Below are 21,079 nucleotides of genomic sequence, written 5' to 3' on the forward strand. Positions count from 1 at the left end.
GTGCGCGCATTCGTGCCGGAGCTGAGCTGGCGTGCCAGGCAACATGGCTCCACGTGCCATCTGTGGCACCCGTGCCATAGGTTCGCCATCACAACCCTAGGTATACCGCAAGAAGCCATTGGAGGAGAAACATCATGTTATTCTTTAAGGATGTCAAGACCCTGTCAGTTTATGAAATAAATCTTGCAAAACAACAAAATGCAAAAAAGGGACCTACTACAACAGCTCTATGATCTATCAACCTGCATGCTGTTTGCAGTCCCCAGTCAGCATCAACAGCACTGTGTCTTACCACAAGGCCAATGAAATCAGAGTTGTATGAGGACCATCACCAGCCAGTTCCTCCAGCCCCCACTCCTACCAGATCAGCCACAGCAACACCCTCCAACCCAGCAGGCACCACCACTGTCCCCTCCTCCTCCCCACTCTGTGTCACTGCCTCAAAATGCTACCATTAACACCAGCCCAGCCAATGCCAAAAAGAGCTCCATCCTGAACTCACCCACCGTGTCCAAAAAAAATCTATCCCTGGATGAAAGAATCTTGGCAAAATACCAAGCAGAAAAACAGTGGCTCCAGTTCAGGTAATGGAACATGGGAGGGTTAACTGCAGAAAGCCAGAGGGTTTGGTACCATCACCTGCCAAAGTTCACCCAAACTTTTTGGGAATCCTGCCTGCCAAGATGTCAGGAAAGAGATGGAACACCTTCCCCAGCTATTTCACTGGGAAATTGAACTCGCACAATCTCTTGAGATCACAAACATTATTTTATTTGTGTGCACATGCACGCACACACACAAATACAAGAAACCCATCTTCAGAGAGTCTGGTGATGAGAGAGGCTTCAGTTTACTTGATGGTGACCTCTGCTCAACTCTGATATAAGAATGTGAAAGTCTTTTGCTTCTCTCTTTTCAAGCTTGGATGCCTGTTAGAATTGTCTTCAACATTCCATACTGCAGCCTCTCCTTCCCCCTTTGGCTGCTATTAAACCACAGCCAGATATGTACAAGTCCATGGCCTGTGTTCCACCAGTGTTAGGACTTTTTTTTTTATTTGCTTGATTCTATTCCAGCAATAAGCCAGCAACCTATTCCTGCTGAAGTGTAATGAAAATAAAATAGCTCATCAAGATCTTCAGTCAAGATCAATGTTTGTTTGATATTCATAACCTCCTTTGATTTTAGCTCATAGACTGGCAGCCTTATAGGAGTGGGAACAAAGCTTAGGCTTCTTTAACGCTCTGCAGGCAGGTCCATATATACATTATGGGTGCATTATAGTGTCTATCTACTGTGTTATTACTTAAGTAAAGCCAAATCAATGAGAAAGGGATTAGCATTCTCCCCAGGCATTTGGTTTCTACTTATCATTTACTTCGGCAATTTATCTTGGGCTGAGAAAGTAGATTCTAAACATCTTTGCAAATATTTTCCTCAATGCATTTCTAACACTGTTACAGTGGAAAATCAAGGTAGGCAGGCTTTATTATTTAATATATTCAGTGCTCTATGCTCTACATTTTTCTATGCACACACACAGGTTGAATATATATATATACACACACACTGTATATTCAATCTGGTTTTCAAAACATAGTTATATATCATCATCATCATAGCAATTGTTTGTCCACTGCAGGATGAAGGCCTCTTCCACATGTTTCCAACCAATATGGTCCTGAGTTGTCTTTTGCCAATTGGGCCCACAATAGTTTTGAACCCATATATCTAGTCAACCAGAATACTGGAAGTAGCTGCTCCAACCTAAATGCTTGTATTTGGAAATAACTACTGTAGTAGAGCATTTCAGGTAGATATGCTTCAAATTGCAGCCTTATTAAGTTCAATAGCTGGCTGCTTAAGTACATAAACTAAGCTTAATCAAATAAACCTTGAAAGAACAATTTATATACTTCCAAAAAACTCCCCTGATAATCAGAGTTGGAAGTAGCTTCAGCAGTGGTCTCTTGGCTAATTCAGGGAAGTTTTGAAAACATCTCAGGATTCTCCCACCCTGTAGGCACAGGGCAATTAAGTAAATAATAAACAGTCTTACCCTTACATGTATTCCAAAATCATTACTCAAGGCAGGCCACTTTTACATTTTAAGAGTGGGCAGTGAAGTGTCCTCCAGATAATTTGAGCTACATTCATTCCTTCAATTTTTATAGCTGCCCATCTCAGTCAATGACTCTGGGCAGTTTACAGTTCAAAAAATATATTACAATTAAAAATACTAAAACCATTTAAAAACATTTAAAACACTAAAAACATCCAGATTAAATATACATAGGAGCAAGATACTTGGCCAGTTAGCTGCAACACACTCAGCACCCCAGGCAGGGAAACATAGCCAGGTTTTTAGGGCCTTATGAAAGGCTAACAGGATTGGGGCCATTCTAATTTCCCAAGGGAGAATGTTCCATAGAGCAGGGGGCACTGCAGAAAAAAATCCTCTTTGGCTGACGGGATCCGCAGCAGCATGCCATTCTGCTGGACCTGGTTAGATGGGTAGACTCTTGGAAAAAGGCGATCCCTCAAGTACCCACGTCCTAATCCAACTGCACTGCTTATATGAGCTGAGCCTGATGGAATTTGCAGTACAAAGCCTCTGCTGGGCATCAAGTAGTATGTCCCTTCACACTCAGTCACAGATCTAGTCTTGTATGTCTTCTTTCATTCTGTTATTTTCAGTGGGCCCAAACTGGCTTTAAACCAAGTAATATTTTACTGTAGGTGGATGTCTCAGGTTACCCTGAGAAGGAAGTGGAGGGAGAATGGATGTTTGCCTTCAGGATTATATTTTGATTTTATTGACATATCTATATTATTGTGCTAATTACATCCTGAAGCTTTATGGGCTGCTTTGAAGATTAGCCATATTCTCCTTACCTCACTAAATTTAGATTCTTTCAGTTCATTTCCAATTAAAATGTTTTTATTCTTCTTGAAGAACCACATGAAACAGTTTAAAGTGGACAGTCATTTGATTACTTTAGAATAATCCAACTCAAGTAACAAGCAATTTACCGTACTTGTTGTGGTTTGGTGCTGATGAAGAATAACCTCAAAGGACTTCCGGTTGATGTCGTGGCAAGACAGTCGGGGGGGGGGGAAGCGGGGCTCTGCTAAGCCCAGTTGATTTCACTCCGTCAGGGGGCCCCAAGGGGTCAAAGTCACCCTGAAGGGGTAACGAAGAAAGGAGGGGACCCTCATTGATTGTGGGGAGATGGCGGTCTCTCTGCTTGATCCGAGGAAGCTCTCCAGACTGGCGGAGGAAAGGACAGTCATACATGTGTGGTCTGTCTGAAGTTACTGACAGCCAAAGAGAGAAAGCATGATTAATGATCTGTGGACAGCGTGCTGGTACTGGGTGAGATTATCTACCCTTTTTCTACCACTCAGCAATTTATTTCCTGGGGAAAACAACCTTTAAAGCAAAGAAAGTCTCTAGAGGCAAGAGGAAGGGACTTTTACTCCCTCCTCCAAGAAAGGGAGCTGCAACCTAAACACTTAAAGAGACAGACACAGAAAAATACAGAATACTAAATGTAAGAACATTAAATGCAACAAAGCTGATTGGAATAATACAGTAACTTAGAAAATAATTAAAAACACTTTGGAAAGATACGGGGTGATCTTTTAAACTAATTTAATGAAAGAAAGAAAAGTTTCATTTTATGAGCTGGAAGATGGAGTTGGAGTGACATCTAGTGGTGAAAAAGAGGTATAGCACAAGCTGGAACAAACTTGGGAAAAGCTTGACGACAGCTAAGGAAACAGCTGCAAGGCCATTCCTTGTTTGTTTGGTGACAGGTGAATTGTTTGGAAGCTTATTGAACCCTGTGGATTATAAACATTGTATGACTTGTTTGAGTTGCTTAGTGACTGAGGGAATTGGCTTTTTGGATTATTCAGGTACTGGGGAGACTATAGTCCTGTGGGCCACTTTGGATTACAATCATCATTTGACAAAACAATTTGGGGACTGAAAGAAGATGAGTGAAACAGCATTTATATTTTGGATGAGGTATTGAATGATGAAGCCAGATTATAAAAACTGCTTATTTTGAATTGTCCTTTTTTAGTGGATTCAATACTGGAGATCATATAAACCTGACACAAATTTAGAGATAAATTTTAAACGTGTATTGCTGGACTAACTATAGAGTATATGGTATTATATTGTATTGTATTGTATGGTTGCACCAACTGTAAGATTGGTTGTAGAAGACAAAAGGTATTAAGGAAATAGCAGGTTGATAAGAAAAAAGTGGAGGGGTGGAACAAAAATGAGCACTTCAAATATAACTAAAATTGGGGGGGGAATCATCCTCCACACCAACAAGAAAAAAAAACCCAATGCTTTTCAAAAAGAGGAAACAAAGAAAAATCACAATGAGACGAAAGGCAATTGGGAGGAGATGAAGGAACAGATCCACAACATGGATGTGAGACTAGAAAATTTTCAACAAATAATAACAAAGAATGAACAAAGAATACAGAAAATAGAGAACAAATCAGAAGAAGCAGAAAAAAGATGGAAGAATTAAACCAAAGACTGATACAAGCAAATAAAAGCCTGGAGGATACAGTTATAGTTCTAGAGATGGAAAAAGCAGCACATTTTTAAAGATTTCAGAACATATATGAAGGTAAAGAAGATCTCCCGGAATTGATTATAAAGTTGCTAGCGGGTGCCCTAGAGATAGGGAAACAAGAGATTGGGCGGGGGGGGGAGATGAAATATCCAGAATCAATTCAAGCTATGCAAGAAGGTACATGTGAGATTTGTGAAAAAAATCAATAAGAGATGAAATATTGAGAAGGGTAAGAGATGACCCATTGCAATATAGAGGAAAAGAGATTGTGGTTCTGAAACAGATCCCTAGGAGAGTAAGAGACTCATGGAAGAAATATCAATTTTTGACTACTAAACTAATTGAAAGAGAAATAAATTTCAGATGGCTGATCCCAGAGGGAATTTTAGTCAATTGGGATGGTAAAAGATACAGACTGGGTTCTGTAGATAAGGCAACAGAATTTTATGATAGCTTTATAACTACGCCTGAGGGGAAGACACAAGAGAAAAAGTGGAATATAAAAGACAGGAGGAACTAACAATAGACAAGAGAAATAGTGATGAACCAAAAACAGATACTGATGGTAGCAATATACGCACCAAATAATAAGCAAGAAGAATTTTACCAAAAACTACATAAGAAGATATTGGAAATGGAATATCAAAATATTTGCTTAGTGGGAGATTTTAACGCAATTGTAGATGCAAAACTAGACTATAGGAGCAGTAAAACAGGAAAAAAAGGAAAGAAAGATACTTCCTAAAGCACTTTTTAAAATGATAGAAGAAACTTGTATACAGGATATGTGGAGAGAAATGAACCCCCCAAAAAATCAATATACATTTTATTCAAACAGACATAAATCATGGTCCAGAATTGATATGATATGGATGTCAACCGAACTAAGAACAAATTTACAGGAGATTGAAATAGAAACTAATATTTGGGCTGACCATAACCTGATAAAATTAAGATGGAAAGGAGTAAAGAAAAAAATGAGATGGACATTGAATCAATCTATACTAAAAGAGAAAGAATTTATACAAACAATAGTAAATGAAATGGATTTTTTTTTAAAAAAAAAGAAGAAAGAAGAGACATCACTGCAAAACGTATGGGATACAGCCAAAGCATATATTAGGGGACTAGCTATAACTTATATATCAAGAAAGAATAAGGAAAAACAACAACTTCAAATGACCTTAAGAGAAGAATTTTAAAAACTTGAGCTAGAACTACAAAGAGATCCACAAAAGAAAACTCTTAAAAATCAAATGGAAATAATAAAACATAAATTGAATTTAATAGAAAAGGAAGAATTGGCGCAACAAATCAAAAGAGCAAAACAGAACTTTTTTGAAAATGCCAACAAACAGGGAAGATGGTTAGCCTATAAATTGAAAAAAGAAAGAGAGAAGAAATTGATAAGTAAATTACAAGATGAGAAAGGATGTGTTGGAAGAAATATCCTTCTGGGTTCTGCTCCAAGTGGGGAAAAAGACACTGGAAACATGGAGACTGCTTGGAAAGATGGTTTAATGGTGGACAGGATCACATGGCTTGAGTTCCTGAACAGAAAAAGGCGAGATACAGCGAGTGCCCGGGTTTTATGCTCTCTCTGGTTTTGAACTTCCTGGGGCCCTGAAAGAGTATCCTGATTGGTTGTCAGACTCCCAGGGGGTGGGGGTCTTAGCTAGCCTTGCTGGCTGATGTAATCTTCCCAGGTGCCATGTGGTGAGTTTCTGTCCTAGATGGGTCCCATTGTGTTAGTTTCTGTTGCTATTGTGTTGCAGATTATGGCCCATTAACAAAGGTGTGTGTGTGGGGGGGGGGGAGGCAGGAAGCTGCTTGTCTTTTAAAACATGTTTCTCCATTTCTCATCCAGGGAAATATAATATTCTGCCTTTTTAATATTTCCTAAAATATTTCATTCTTCCAGGAAAGGGGTGGGTGCTAACTTCCTACAGATGTATAGAGTTTCAAAATGAGATTTAAAAAAATAATTGAAGAATTTTATGAAAAATTATATGATATAGAAAAAATTTCAGAGGAAAAGATAATACAATATCTGGAAAGAGCTAAACTACCAAAAGTGCCTGAGAATATTAAAAATATGTTAAATGAAAAAATAACAATGATGGAGTTGACAGGACCCCAGGACCAGATGGACTACCAGCAGAGGTTTATAAATACTTACAAGATACATTAAGCCTGTCAATCTTAGATGTTTGTAATGAGGTAATGTTAGAGGTCAAAATACCAAACATCTGGACAGAAGCAAACATTACCCTAATTCCAAAAGAAGACTCAGATCTGACACAGGTTAAGAATTATAGACCAATATCACTATTGAATGCGGACTATAAAATATTCACATCAATAATGGCAGAGAGACAAAAGATTTTTAAATGAATTTATTCATCCAGATCAGAATGGATTCCTACCAAAAAGACAAATAAAAAACAATGTAAGGTTTATCTTAGATGTGTTGGAGTATTATAAAATATATTCAGAAAAACAAATGGCACTGATCTTCTTAGATGCATAGAAAGCATTTGATAATGTAAATTGGCAATTTATAATGCAACAGTTAGATTGTTTGGATTTTGGAGAGAAATTCATAAAAATGATTAAAAATTATTACTATAGACAAACAGCAAAAGTAATAGTTAATGGGGATTTTACAGAAAACTTTAATATAAAAAAAGGCACAAGACAAGGATGTCCATTATCCTCATTATTATTTATATTAATATTGGAAGTGTTAAACAGAAATATTAGACAAGACCTTGAAATACTGTAAAAGGTATGGAAATAAAGAAGGAAAAATATAAATTACAAGCATTTGCGGATGACTTGATATTCATATTAGAAGAACCATTGGAAACCGGTAGAAGAATATGGGGAAGTAGCAGGATTGAAAATAAATAAAGAAAAAACTAAAATTGTCAGTGAAATACCGTATTTTCCGGCATATAAGACGACTGGGTGTATAAGACGACCCCCGAATTTTCCTGTTAAAATATAGGGTTTGGGCTATACTCGCCGTATAAGACTACCCCTCTTCCAACACACACCAAATAAAAATTAAAAAACATCAACTGGCTCACCCACAATGTAAAAGCAGCTGTGCTAGACCCAAAATGGCCCCTGAAACAAGCAGGAACCTCACACAGCCACAAAAAGCCCAAAAACCCAACTTTCACACTTTACACACACACACAACACAACACAACTGGCTCACCCACAATGTAAAAGCAGCTGTGCTAGACCCAAAATGGCCCCTGCAATAAGCAGGAACCTCACACAGCCACAAAAAGCCCAAAAAACCAACTTTCACACTTTACACACACAAAATTCCACATACAGCTTTGTGAGATTTTGTGTGTTTGTGTAGTTAGAGTGAAACACTACAAAAACACACTAAATCTCAGAAAGCTGCACAAATATTATTTTATTTTATTTTTATTTTTATATGAAAGCTAAATTTAAAACTTCCTAAACTTTAAATGGCTAGGTCTAAAAAAGAACAACTAAAAAAAACCCCAATTAACTATTTTTTTTAAAGATCCCAAAGAGGAAAAAACTTACCCAAAAGAACAGGGGTCTCCAACCTTGGCAACTTTAAGACTTGTAGACTTCAACTCCCAGAATTCCTCAGCCAGCTTTGTTTTGCTGGCTGAGGAATTCTGGGAGATGAAGTCCACAACTCCCTGCCTGCTTGATTGCAGGCAGGGAGTTGCTTGCTGATGGAATGGATTCAGGCAAGTGAAGCAAGGCAAGCGTTGCGACTAGCCGCTAAGGTAAGCAAGCTGGAGGGGGAAAACTTTTTTCCTTCTCCATGGCTCTGGCGATCCCAGCTGAGTTGCCTGATTAGCAGATCGTCAGAGCTTGGATCGCCAGAGCCATGTGAAAGGAGAAAAGTTTTTTCCTTCTCCATGGCTCTGGCGATCCCAGCTGAGTTGCCTGATTAGCAGATCGTCAGAGCTTGGATCGCCAGAGCCATGTGAAAGGAGAAAAGTTTTTTCCTTCTAGATGGTTCTGGCGATCCCAGCTGAGTTGCCTGATTAGCAGATCGTCAGAGCTTGGATCGCCAGAGCCATGTGAAAGGAGAAAAGTTTTTTCCTTCTACATGGTTCTGGCGATCCCAGCTGAGTTGCCTGATTAGCAGATCGTCAGAGCTTGGATCGCCAGAGCCATTTAAGGCTCGTCAGAGCCTTTCGGGCTGGTCTGCCTGGTTACAGGAGAACGACACCCGGCGTATAAGATGACCCCTGACTTTTGAGAAGATTTTCATGTGTTAAAAAGTCGTCTTATATGCCGGAAAATATGGTACTTTAAGAGCTGACCAGCTGCTACAATGATATAAGGCAGGGAATGAGTCAGCAAAGTTTTTGGGCTGATACGACTTTAAGAGACTGTATTTATAAGAGAGGCCCTATGAAAGTTGTTGTTCTGACCTAGGCTTCCTTAGAAATTAAACAGCACAAACATAGTCCCAACAAACCTCTTTAATTCATACGGCTGTAAATTACTTTCATTTACAGTCCGCAAGGCTTGATAAACAGTCTTTCAGAGGAAGGTTATCAACACCCACCTATCTCATGTGGAACGCTGCCAAAGAGCTAATTTCCAGACGCAGGGCAAGGCCAAACTTGGCACAGAGTCACAAACAGAAGTTTCAAATCTTGAATCGACCAGATGAACTAATTGCTTCCTGCAAAAGCTCATGTCCCATTCGCTTCTCTTTTATGTCTTATGGGAGGGGTCAATCATCTCCAAGCCTTACTCCCAAGTCGACCCTGTTTCCTTAATTGTTCCTGTCTCCTGGCAGCTCTGCGCATGTGCACACTGGGAACAGGATCACATTGTTCTTCTGCCTCACTGATGTCAGACTCCGGAGACTCCGGAGGCAGCAAAGAACTACCAGATAACCTTGGCCTCCTCTCTGCCTCTGACTCAGAACCATCATCCAAGCCTTCCCCAGACTCCAGGACTGGCCCATTTTCCTCCCCAACCTCCTCACTGTCCGAATATGCTGCTAGCTCTGCTGGCCGCTGGCGGGCCACAACACTATCCCTCACCGCAGGGCCCTTCCCCCGGGTCTGATGATCTGGTTGTGGCCGTAACGGGAATTGGTTGTGGAAGGCCTTCACCAAAACGGGCATGAATGGAGGTTGCATCCTCCCAGGTGAAATCCTCCAGCCCATAACCCTTCCACTCAATTAGATACTGGAACCATCCTTTCAGCCACTGGGAGTCCCGAATGCTGGCAACCTCGTACTCGGGTGGCCCATCTCCATCACATGGCACTGGCTGGGGACGGTCAGGTTGGTGGAGTGGACAGGCTTGGCCCAGCAGTGAAATCCCCCTGGTTCTATCCAGTTTGTCAAACTGATAGCGCCAGCAGTGGGAGGTTCCACCCACTCACCGGGACATCATTACGTCCCATTTTTTTACCATCTGTGCATGCACAGAAGGTTCTGCGCATGTGCAGAAGAGGCACACGCGCACTCCCGCACGCTCCCATTCCTGAACCGGTAGCGAAGGGAAGTGGATTTCACCGCTGGGCTGGCTGTTCTGGAACAAGGAGGGATCGATGAAAGACCGGATAGACTTGCATCGAGCGGGGCAAGGTCAGGCGGTAGGTGACTGGGTTGATGACCGCTTCAATGGGGAATGGGCCAAGGTACCGGTGGTCTAGATTCTTGACTGGCCAGTCTGATGGAAGGTGCCTGGTGGACAACCATACCCGATCTCCCACAGCCAATGCCAGCATCGCTCGCCAAGATCAGTCCGCGACTCTTTTATAGTCCTCCTTGGCTTTCTCCAGATACCGTCACACCAATTGGTGGATGGCCTGTAACTCGGACAGATAGTCATTAGCTGCCAGAACCGGTGAGTCGAGTTGCGTGAGGTGAAAGAATTGAGGATGATACCCCACATTGGCCAAGAATGGGGTTGTTTGCATGGAGGTGTGCTGCGAGTTGTTGAACGCAAACTCTGCTACTACCAGATAATCCAACTAATTGTCCTGTTGCTGGTTCACGAAGCAGCACAGGTATTGCTCCAGGATCCTGATGACTTTCTCAGTCCCGCCGATGATGTGCCAATGACAGGCAGATTTTCATGTCCAAGGCCATCATCAGCCCTTTCCAGAACTGGGCTGTAAATTGAGCCCCTCTGTCCAAAAAAACCCTATCTGGTAGGCCGTGCAGCCAGAAGACGTGTTGGATAAACATGCAGGCGGTGGCACGAGCCATCAGTAAACCACGACATGGAATGAAATGCGCCATCTTCATCAGCATGTCTACCACCATGAACACGGTCATGAATCCAGAAGATGGAGGCAAATCTGTCAAGAAGTCCATGGAAATGGCACCCCAGGGTCTCTCCGGTGTCGGCAATGGCTGGAGCAGCCCGGGGGGGGGGGGGTTCCATTGCCGACTTGGCCTGTCGGCATCGTACACAGGACATGATGTAGGCTTGGACATCGTGTTGCAATTAGGGCCACCAGAAGGTACACGAAACTAGGTTCAAGGTCTTGAAGAGGCCGAAGTGCCCCACCGCAGGATTATCATGGCACTGCGAGAGGATAAGTCCCCGGAGCGGCCCCACCAGCACATATAGCCTGTCTCAGTACCGCAAGAGTTCCTCAGTGAACGTACATGGAGAGGCAGGCCCCACCTCTTCCGTTGCTCCACCCAAGCATTGTGCCGCTGTGCTTGCCATATCTGAGCCCGTAAGTCAACTGGCTCCTGAACCGCGGAAAGACTCTACGGGCAGAACTGTCCAGGGCGAAAGCTGGTCTTCGATGCGGGAATACTCCGGTTTCCGTGAGAGCGCATCTGCCCTTTGCTTACGGCCACTGGTGATGTAGGTAACGTGGAAATTGAACCTGGTAAAGAAGAGGGACCACCAAATCTGGCATTGGTTCAGTTTCTGGGTGGTCTGCAGGAACTCCAGGTTTTTGTGGTCCATCCGGACTTCAATTTGATGCCAGGCCCCCTCCAAATGATGTCTCCAGGCCTCAAACGCCACCTTAATGGCCAGTAACTCCTTCTCCTAGATGGTATAATTGTGCTCGGAAGAGTTGAGCTTCCGCAAATAATACACGTAAGGTAAGAGGGTACTGCCAGACGTGTGAGCCTGGAGTAACACCGATCCAACAGCAACATATGACGCATCCACTTCTACTACAAACGGATGGTAGGGGGTCAGGATGTTTCAAGATGGGCTCCTTTATGAATGCCTGCTTGAAGACCTGGAATGACTGTTGCTCAGGGGTACTCCACTGGAACAGAACCTTTTTCTGAAGGAGCCAAGTGAGGGGCGCAGTCAGGAAAGCGAAGCCGGGGATAAAGGTCCATTAGTAGTTGGTGAACCCGAGGAATCACTGGACATCCTTCACTCACCGAGAAAGTTGCCAACTACGCAAAGACTCAACCTTGCTTGGCTCCATGGCAATGCCCTCAGGAGAGATGCGATGCCCCAGGAACTCAATGGTGGACTAGAAAAACTGGCATTTTTCCAGTTTCACATACAAGCGATTCTCCCGGAGCTGTTGCAAGACCAGGCGTAGGTGCTGTTGGTGGCTCTCCCGGGAGGGAGAGCAGATCAAAATGTCATCCAAGTAAATCACGACAAACTGATCCAAGAGGTCCTGGAAGATGTCATTCATAAAATGTTGGAAGATGGCGGGAGCATTGGTTAGCCCAAACGCCATGACCCTATACTCAATATGTCCGTACCTGTGCCGAACACCATCTTCCATTCATCCCCAGGCCGGATCCGAACAAGACTATAAACTCCGTACAGGTCCAATTTGGTGAACATGGTAGCCTCCCGGAGCCATTCCAACAGTTCGGGAATAAGGGGCAGGGGATACCAGTTGCGCACCGTGATGGCGTTTAACTTGCAGTAGTCACAACAAAGCCTCAGGTCTCTGGTCTTTCTCGGGTTTTGAACAGAGGCAGGCCTGACATTAAGCAAGATCTGCTTTATCGGCCAACCCAGAGACCTAGTCTACTGAGGGGGCTGAGCACACAATGTCAACCCATGGGAGCGACCAGGAAGACTGGGGAGTCATGGGGTCGACCTCCCCTCAGCCACACCACTGCCGGGAGGAGACGGAGTGGCTGGAAGAGTTGCAGCTCAAGGAGAAACCAGTCTGAGCCAGATGGTTGCTGGGCGTAGGATGCATTGAAAACCCTGAGGAGCACCCCCTGGGGGTAACTGTCGCCAGACACCAGTGGGGAGATGATACCTTGCAGGAAGCTGACAAAGAGGACCTCCTGCTGACACATGCCCTGCAACTCCTGCATGAAGCACTTGAGAGCCGGAGAGCATCCCCCGGAGGTGCCAAATTCCAAAGTTTCCTCAGCTGGGAGTAAAATACTGAGGGGATCCCAAAACTCTGGGATTCTTCCTAGATCAAGTCTAGAATCACATGCAGGAGTATGGGGAGGATTTTGCTTCAGAGGCAGCCAAAGTGAGATGTGTCACCATGGCCCTGGAAGCAACCACAACAGAATGGATGGTCACCCTTCACAACAATGATGCCCCTCAGCTGAGGGATTACAACCAGTTCATGGTGGCGCTCCATGCATGGTTCGAAGACCCCCTAGCTAAATGCAAGGCTAGGACCAGGATGAAGACCATAAACCAGGTGCGGAGGTCAGCAGCAGAATACACCCAGGAGTTTTGCGAGTTGGCCTGCCACATGCATGGCTGGTCCCCAGAGGCCCTGATGGAGTGCTACAAAGACGGGCTTAACGATGACGTCTATCAGAGCTGCGTCTCCCTGGGAGCCCCCTGAGACCTTCAGCACTGGTATATGTTGGCAGCTGAGGTGGAAATTGATCTGGCCAGAGACCAGCATTGTGGAAGCTGCAGCTGGAGCAAGCCTTCCCCCTCTGCCCGAAAAGAGGCCCAGAGAGCTGCCAAAGGCGGGCCAGCAGCCAAACCAAGATCCACGGCGTGCTTCAGGTGTGGGAAGGAGGGGCACCGAGCAGCTGATTGCCTCACCAAACCAGGCTCCAAGCCAACAGCTGCTGGGGGCGGGAAGCAGCCAGAAAAGCATCACGAAACAGTGCTGAAAGAGGTGGAGGTCGTTGAGTTCTCCCCTCCTGGCCAGGAGGAGGAGCTGGGAATTCTAACCACCCCAGAGGAGAGTGAGACCGACTCCAACGACAACCCCCTGGTAAGTCAGCATGTAGCCCCCATGACCATCCCAGTGGAGCTGAGGGTGCCTTTGTCTGGCGCCCAGGGGAAGATGTGCCTTTTGGACTCTGGGTGCACAATTGATGATGCATGATTAGCCCCAAGGTAGTAGAGAAACTGGGACTGAGACTGAGAACACTGATGGTGCCCATAGCATTTTGCCAGCTGGATGGGTCAGTAGCTGGGAGAGGCCCAGCTCACTTTGTAACTGAACCAGTGGAGATGTGGATGGGGAATCACCAGGAGACACTGAGTTTTATTGTAGCCCCGGAATGGAGCAACCCCTCTTGCTTGGATTACCCTGGCTCCAAAAATGGAACCCCCATGTGAACTGGAGGAAGGGGCTTTTATGAATCCATTCCACACAGCTGGGAAGAGAGGGAGGCAAAACCCCACCCAGAGTCAAGGCCGTGAGGGAGCTAGGAGCTGCAGCAAGTGAGCGCCTAGACAGTGAGGAGAAAATCCCAAAAGAATACTGGGACCTCAGGGAGGCATTCAGTGAGAGGGGCTTCGATGTTCTCCCACCCCATCGCCCTATAGACTGCAGCATAGAAATCCTCCCAGGGTGAATAGCAGCGGTGATAACAGGCACCCTTGTCTTATACCTTTCTTAATTTGAAATGAATTTGTCATATCCCCATTTTTTATTATTCTCGCCCTTTGTAATTTATAAATTGTTTCTATCATTTTCATTTTCTCAAAATTGGTTCCGAATTTCATTATTTTAATTTGTTCAATCAAGAATTTCCAATTAAGGTTATCAAAAGCTTTTTGGGCGTCTAAAAATACAAGAGCCGTTTGCTTCTCCGGGTGGGCTTCATAATATTCGAGAGCATCCACAACTATTCTTATGTTATTCCTTATTTGTCTATCAGGTAAGAAGCCATTCTGATCCGGGTGTATAATGGAATTTAATATTCTTTTCAGTCTTTCCGCAATTATGATCATGAAAATTTTATAATCTGTGTTTAAAAGAGAGATCGGTCTGTAATTTTTAATTTGTTTTTGGTCTGTACCTTCTTTTGGAAGTAGTGTGATATATGCTTCCCTCCATGAATCTGGTATTTTTGCTTCCAATAGGGCCTCATTACATATCTCCAATAGTTTTGGTGTTATTATTTCGTCAAATTTTTTGTAAATTTCTCCTGCGAGACCATCCGGGCCTGGTGTTTTGTTATTTTTAAGTTTTGAAATTGCCACTCTTAATTCTTCAATTGCAATTTCTTTGTTTAGCCTTTCTCTCTCCTCCTCTCCTACTTGTAGGGACCCTTCCTCCTATAAATATTCTTCAATCTTTTTTTTTTTTTTTGTTCCTCTTCTTTTTTGCTCTCCTGCTCCTCCTCCGGCATGAAGTGTTGGTCGAAGAAGTCCTGTGCTTTTCCTACATTATCAATTCTGTATTTTTTGTCTTCCCAGGAGATTAGTAGGCCCTCCGGTATTAGCCAACGGAATTTTATTTTAAATTTATTCAACTGTGCCGTTAGGAAGTTGTAGTTCCTTCTTCGGTCCCTTGTTCTTTTTGGTATCTGTTTGAGGGTTAAGATTTCTTTTCCTTTATACATAGCTGTATCCTCTCTCATCTTCCTATAGATCTCTTCTTTTAAAGATTTTTTTGTAAATCTGATGTGTATTTCTTTTGGTAACTTATTTCTCCGGGCGTAGTTCGTGTGAACTCTATAGATTTCGTCTATTCCACTTCGTATCTCTTCCTTATCCCTCTGGGTCACTTCTGAGAGTATCTCGGTCATGATTTCTCCTAGGTCCTCCTCCTTTTGCATGCAAGACATTTGGGAAAAAGGAGGTTTAGGCCTACCGGACTGGGAGTTATATTATAAAGCAGCGGCACTAAACTGGATAAGGGACTGGATAGACCTTAAGAATAAAAGAATGCTATCACTAGAGGGCTTTGAATTACAACGCGGATGGCACGCCTTTTTGTGGGAGGGAAAGGACAAGCACCACGGATACTTCCAGCAACATATTATCAGAGAATCACTGTACAAATCATGGCAAGAGATTAGGAAACATTATACCAAGATTCCACGATGGCTATCGACAATGGAAGCACTAATATATCCCAATGCCATGGATATAGAGAAAATGAGGACTTACAAAGAATTACTGAACAGTGAAGGAGAATTACAAACAAGACAAGAATTACAAAATCAGGGTATAGACATTGATTGGTGGCCATACATGCAAATAGAATCAAGATATAAAATTGATCGGGCACAATTTGGATTCCAAAATGAACCAAATGAATTGGATAAAATATTACAAAGTACAGATCAGAAAATGATTACCAAAATTTATAAGTACCTATTAAAATACAAATTAGAAGAGGAGGTTGTCAAAGAGAATATGATAATATGGGCCAAAAATATAGGATATACTATTGAATTGGATAAGTGGGAGAATCTGTGGAAGATAAATTACAAGATGACATTGTCTATACCCTACAAGGAAAACCTTTATAAAATGTTCTACCGATGGCACCTCCCACCGGCGCGCCTAGCCAAGATGTTCCCAAATACATCTCCGATGTGCTGGAAATGTAAATCACAGAAAGGGACATATTATCACCTCTGGTGGCTATGCCGAAGGGCAAAACAATACTGGCAACAAATCAAAACAATGATTGAAGAAATTACGAAACAAAAACTGGAAATGAGGCCGGAAACCTTTTTATTGGGAATAATCACAGCACAATATACCAAAGAAATAAAGTATCTGATTATCCATATCCTCACAGCAGCACGTATACTCTTTGCCCAACATTGGAAATCTGAACAGCTACCCACAGAAGACAAAATAATAGCTAAAATTACAGAATGTGCAGAATTGGATAAGCTCACAAAAGAAATACAAGAGAAAGATGATACTGATTACTATTTAGTATGGCAAAGATGGTACAGCTGGCTGGAGGCAAAAATAGGAATATAAGATGACTTTCGACTACTTAATAGAAATGCATAGAAGTAAATTTATTTATTTATTTATTTATTTATTTATTTAAATTTCTATACCGCCCTTCTCCAGAATAGGACTCAGGGCGGTGAACAGCCAGAGTAAAAAACAATACATACAAAATTTAAAAACAATTTAAAATAATTAAATATTACTGGCCGTAAATTAAAATAACCCAATTTAAAATCAATTTAAAATTAACTCAGGCCAGCCCCGCTAGTTGAAATAAATGGGTTTTCAGGGCCCGACGAAAAATCCGGAGGTCTGTTATTGTACGTATCTCTGGGGGGAGGTTGTTCCAGAGGGTGGGCGCCGCCACAGAGAAGGCTCTCCCCCTGGGGGTCGTCAGCCGACATTGTCTGGCGGACGGCACCCTGAGGAGGCCCACTCTGTGCGAGCGTACTGGCCGGTGGGAGGCTATTGGTGGCAGAAGGCGGTCTCGTAAGTACCCCGGCCCTAAGCCATGGAGCGCTTTAAAGGTGGTCACCAACACCTTGAAGCGCACCCGGAAGACCACCGGGAGCCAGTGCAGCTCGCGCAGGAGAGGTGTTACGTGGGAGCGCCTCGTCGCCCCCATAATCCCCCGCGCGGCCGCGTTCTGGACCAGCTGGAGCCTCCGGGTGCACCCCAGGGGGAGCCCCATGTAGAGAGTCAACTATATATGTACATATATAACTAAGTAAATAGGCGACTGTAGATATTGATACAAATAGAAATATGAAAAATAACCCACCGTTGTAAATATCTTCTAAGAGTCAGTCATTGGACTGAATTGATGTGTGTTCGTTTTGTATGTTGTTTCAATGTATTTATGTTGGTTTTGTTTTTTCTTTTTATTATTAATAAAAACTATTAAAAAAAAAAAGACAATCTTTTCTATTAATACATCCTCCTTATTATAAAGCTCTGTGTAGTATTCTTGAGCAATTTTGATTTTGTCCTCTTCTTTATTCTGCAAGTTTCCTTTCTTGTCTTCCAGTTGTTGGATGATCCGCCTTTCATATTCTTTCTTTAATTTATAGGCCAACCATCTGCCCATCTTGTTTGCATTCTCGAAATAATATTGTTTGGATTGTCTGAGTTTATTTGCCATTTCCTCCTGGTCTAATATATTCATTTTATGCCTCAGTACTGTTAATTTCTCTTTGACCATTTTGTCTCCTGGGCTTAGTTGGAGTTTCTTTTCCATATTTCCAATTTCTTCTTGGAGAGTGTTATGTGCCTTCCGTTTTTCTTTGTTTTTATGAGCGTTATATGTTATTGTTACCCCCATTAGGTGTGCTTTCATCGTATCCCATAGATTGGTTAGGGAGGTATGTTGCTTTTTATTTTCTTTGAAAAATAATCTCAGTTCTCCCGTTATCTTCTCTATATATTCCTTCTCTCTTAAAACTTGTAAATTTAGTCTCCATCTCCTAATCTTCTTTCTTTTTAGGGCCCTCCATTTTGCTTCCAGGGGATTATGGTCTGCCCATATATTGGGATTGATTTCTACTGTTTCCAGTTCCAATCCTAATTCTTTATTTGCCCATAATGTATCTATTCTGGACCATAATGTTTGTGGGTTAGAGTAAAAAGTGTACTTTCTCTCATTTGGGTGCAAGGTCCTCCAAATATCTATTAGATTTAATTCTTCTATCATGTTAAAGAAGGATTTAGGCAATTTTCCTTTTTTTTTATTGTCTTTGCCGCACTTATAATCTTTTTCTGTATCTATTATCCTGTTAAAGTCCCCTACTATACAAATATTCCTGTATTCCATTTTAATTATCCGTTCGTGTAATTTTTTGTAATATTGTCCCTGGTTTTTATTGGGGGCATAAATAGCTACTAGTAATATTGGTAAATTTCCTCTCTTTATTTCTATCATTAATGCATATTTTTGTTCAGCAACAATCCCTCCCTTAATGTATATTGCTCCCCCCCTTTTTTTTTCCCGCTAATGCAGTGTATACTTTCCCCAGTTTGCTATATTCTAGGTATCTTACATCTTGTTTCCGTATGTGAACCTCCTGAAGGCATATTATGTCCGAGTTTTGTTTGGTTAATTTTGTGAATATCTGTCTCCTCTTTTTAATCTCATTCAATCCATTTACGTTAATCGATAATAATTTCCAATCATCCATTTTCTGGGCTTCCTAACAGGAGTTAGTATTTATTTGCCCTTGTGACCCTTTGTGTTCTTAGTTTCTTTCCTTTTGTGTCTCTGTTCTCTTTTTCTTCTGTGTCTTTCTTCTCCAAAGGTCCTTCTTTAGGGTCTCATTGGTCAGGAGTTTCTTCTTCCTGAGTTATCGTCTCTACTTCTTCCTTGTTACTCTGTTCTTCTTCCATTCCTATCAGTTGGTCTAGGAAGTCTTGCGCTGTCACTAGACTATCTTTATTTTTTTCCCTTGCCACGTGATTAACATTCCTTCCAGCAGTGTCCATCTAAATAGTATATTTCTTTTGTTTAATTGCATGGCAAGGAATCAATAGTCTCTTCGTAGCTCCCTTACTCTCCTGGGGACTTGTTTTAACGTTATAACCTCCTTCCCCTTATACATCATTGGTTCTTCTCTGGTTATATTATACAGGATGTCACGGACTTTTTTCCTTGAAAATCTAATGTGGACCTCTCTTGGGAGCTTATGTCTTCTAGCATAATTTGTCTGGATCCAGTATACCTCGTCCAATTCCATAATTATTTCTTGCTTGTCCCTCTGTAGGGCCTCTGCAATCATTTCGGCCATTACCTTTCCCAGATCTTCCTCTTTCCCTTCAGTTACGTTCTGAAATCTTAGGTAGAACGCCGCCCGGTCCATTTCCAGTTGTATAATAGAGTCTTCAAGTTCTCTATTCTGAGCCATCAGTTTTTGGTCAACCAGTTCCAATTTCCTTTCATTTTGTTCCACTTTGATTTCTACATCCTTTATTTTTTGTTTGTTTTTATGAATTGAATCTTGAATGTCATTCACTTTGCCGTCCAAGGACTGGATATCTGTTTTCAATTCATTATGGTTGCTGGACATTTTCTCCTGCATCTTCATCATCGTCTCCTGTATTAGAGTTAAGGTGGATTGCATGGCCTGCATCGTTGGGATTACAATGGATTTTTCCATCTTCGTCAGTCCTTCCGTTGACCGTTGAGCTGAGGGGGATGCCATGGTGATCGTTGGGTTTGATGTGGTTTTAGTTCCGGTTTTTAATGCTGCTGTAGAAAGGCTTGTCATTTCTTTCAATATCCTTCTCTGAACTCTCACAATCCTGTCTATATTTTTCCAAACTATCATCCACTATTGTTATCTATTTGTCTTATTCTTGTTTTTCTTATCTTTGCTTATGTTAGTTTATACTATCGCACTAAAAATCTTCCAGTATTTTAATCAGTAAAACCTTATATCTACTAACTTATGCCTTGTATTTCCTTTATCTCTTCTATTCTTATACTTTATATATTCAAAAAGGGTATGTATTCACAAAATAAATTACTCACAGTGATCTTAAAGGTAATCCTAAATTTCTATACAATAAAGTCTAAATCTAAACATATAAAAAGTAAATTAAATCAATAGCAAAATCTATATTTCAATTAAGATTCAGTTAATATTCTAATAAATTATAACGTTATCTAATAGATTATACTTAGTTGATAATTAACAGTTGTTTTACTTCTTAAAAATATACAACTTAATTTAATTAATCATTCACCAAATAGTGTAAAAAAGAGGGAGGGGGTTAGAAAAATAGCAAAAGAGAGAATGGTTTATCTTAATAGATATTAATAGATATATTACAAGATACTATTCAGAGGTTATTTCACGCAGTTATCTTAGAATTTTTTTTGTTCCAATACAACAACCTTTTTACACGTCTACCATTCCTTATGTTGCTCCAGCTACAGTTCTTAAGTTTCTAATGTCTTTTTAAAATTATTTTCGATGTCCTTCTGTCACCTCTTTATCCTCCATTCCAAAAAATAATCCAAGTATGAGACCAACTGTCTCCTAATAGTTCTTTCTTTTTTTCACAGTTCTACTGGTCAATCCTCTTTCACTATTTGTATTCTACAATGGCGGCTCTTCCTGCTTCTTTTCTTTTCAGTCCCAACCTTATCTCCTTCTGTCTCTCCGCAAACGCCAACACACCCTCCTCTTTACTATTCACTCACGGATTCCACCACCTTTTCCTCTCCGTGCCTCTGCTGTACCAAAAGCATTGTTTCTCTTTGATGTCGTCCTGTCAGTTGAAATTATTCTGCCGATTCATTCTCCCTCCACCCAATCGCTGCTTGGTCTCCTTCCAAGAATCCTCTGTTCTGACAGGAC

At 41.9% G+C, this 21,079-nt stretch overlaps 1 protein-coding gene across 1 annotated transcript in view; it reads left to right on the plus strand.

Annotated features, from left to right (window-relative positions):
* The first annotated feature begins 229 nt into the window (after positions 1-229).
* Positions 230-21,079, plus strand: part of LOC139317653 (homeobox protein Hox-A3-like) — a 44,297-nt gene continuing 23,447 nt past the window's right edge. The window contains 3 exon segments of the mRNA XM_070944736.1: positions 230-302; positions 305-513; positions 515-584. Of these exon segments, the coding sequence (XP_070800837.1) occupies positions 230-302; positions 305-513; positions 515-584 (352 nt within the window).

The sequence above is a fragment of the Pituophis catenifer genome, unplaced genomic scaffold (assembly GCF_029215685.1).
Source record: "Pituophis catenifer annectens isolate HBS135680 unplaced genomic scaffold, rPitCat1.0.hap2 SCAF_5, whole genome shotgun sequence".
NCBI classification, from domain to species: domain Eukaryota; kingdom Metazoa; phylum Chordata; class Lepidosauria; order Squamata; family Colubridae; genus Pituophis; species Pituophis catenifer.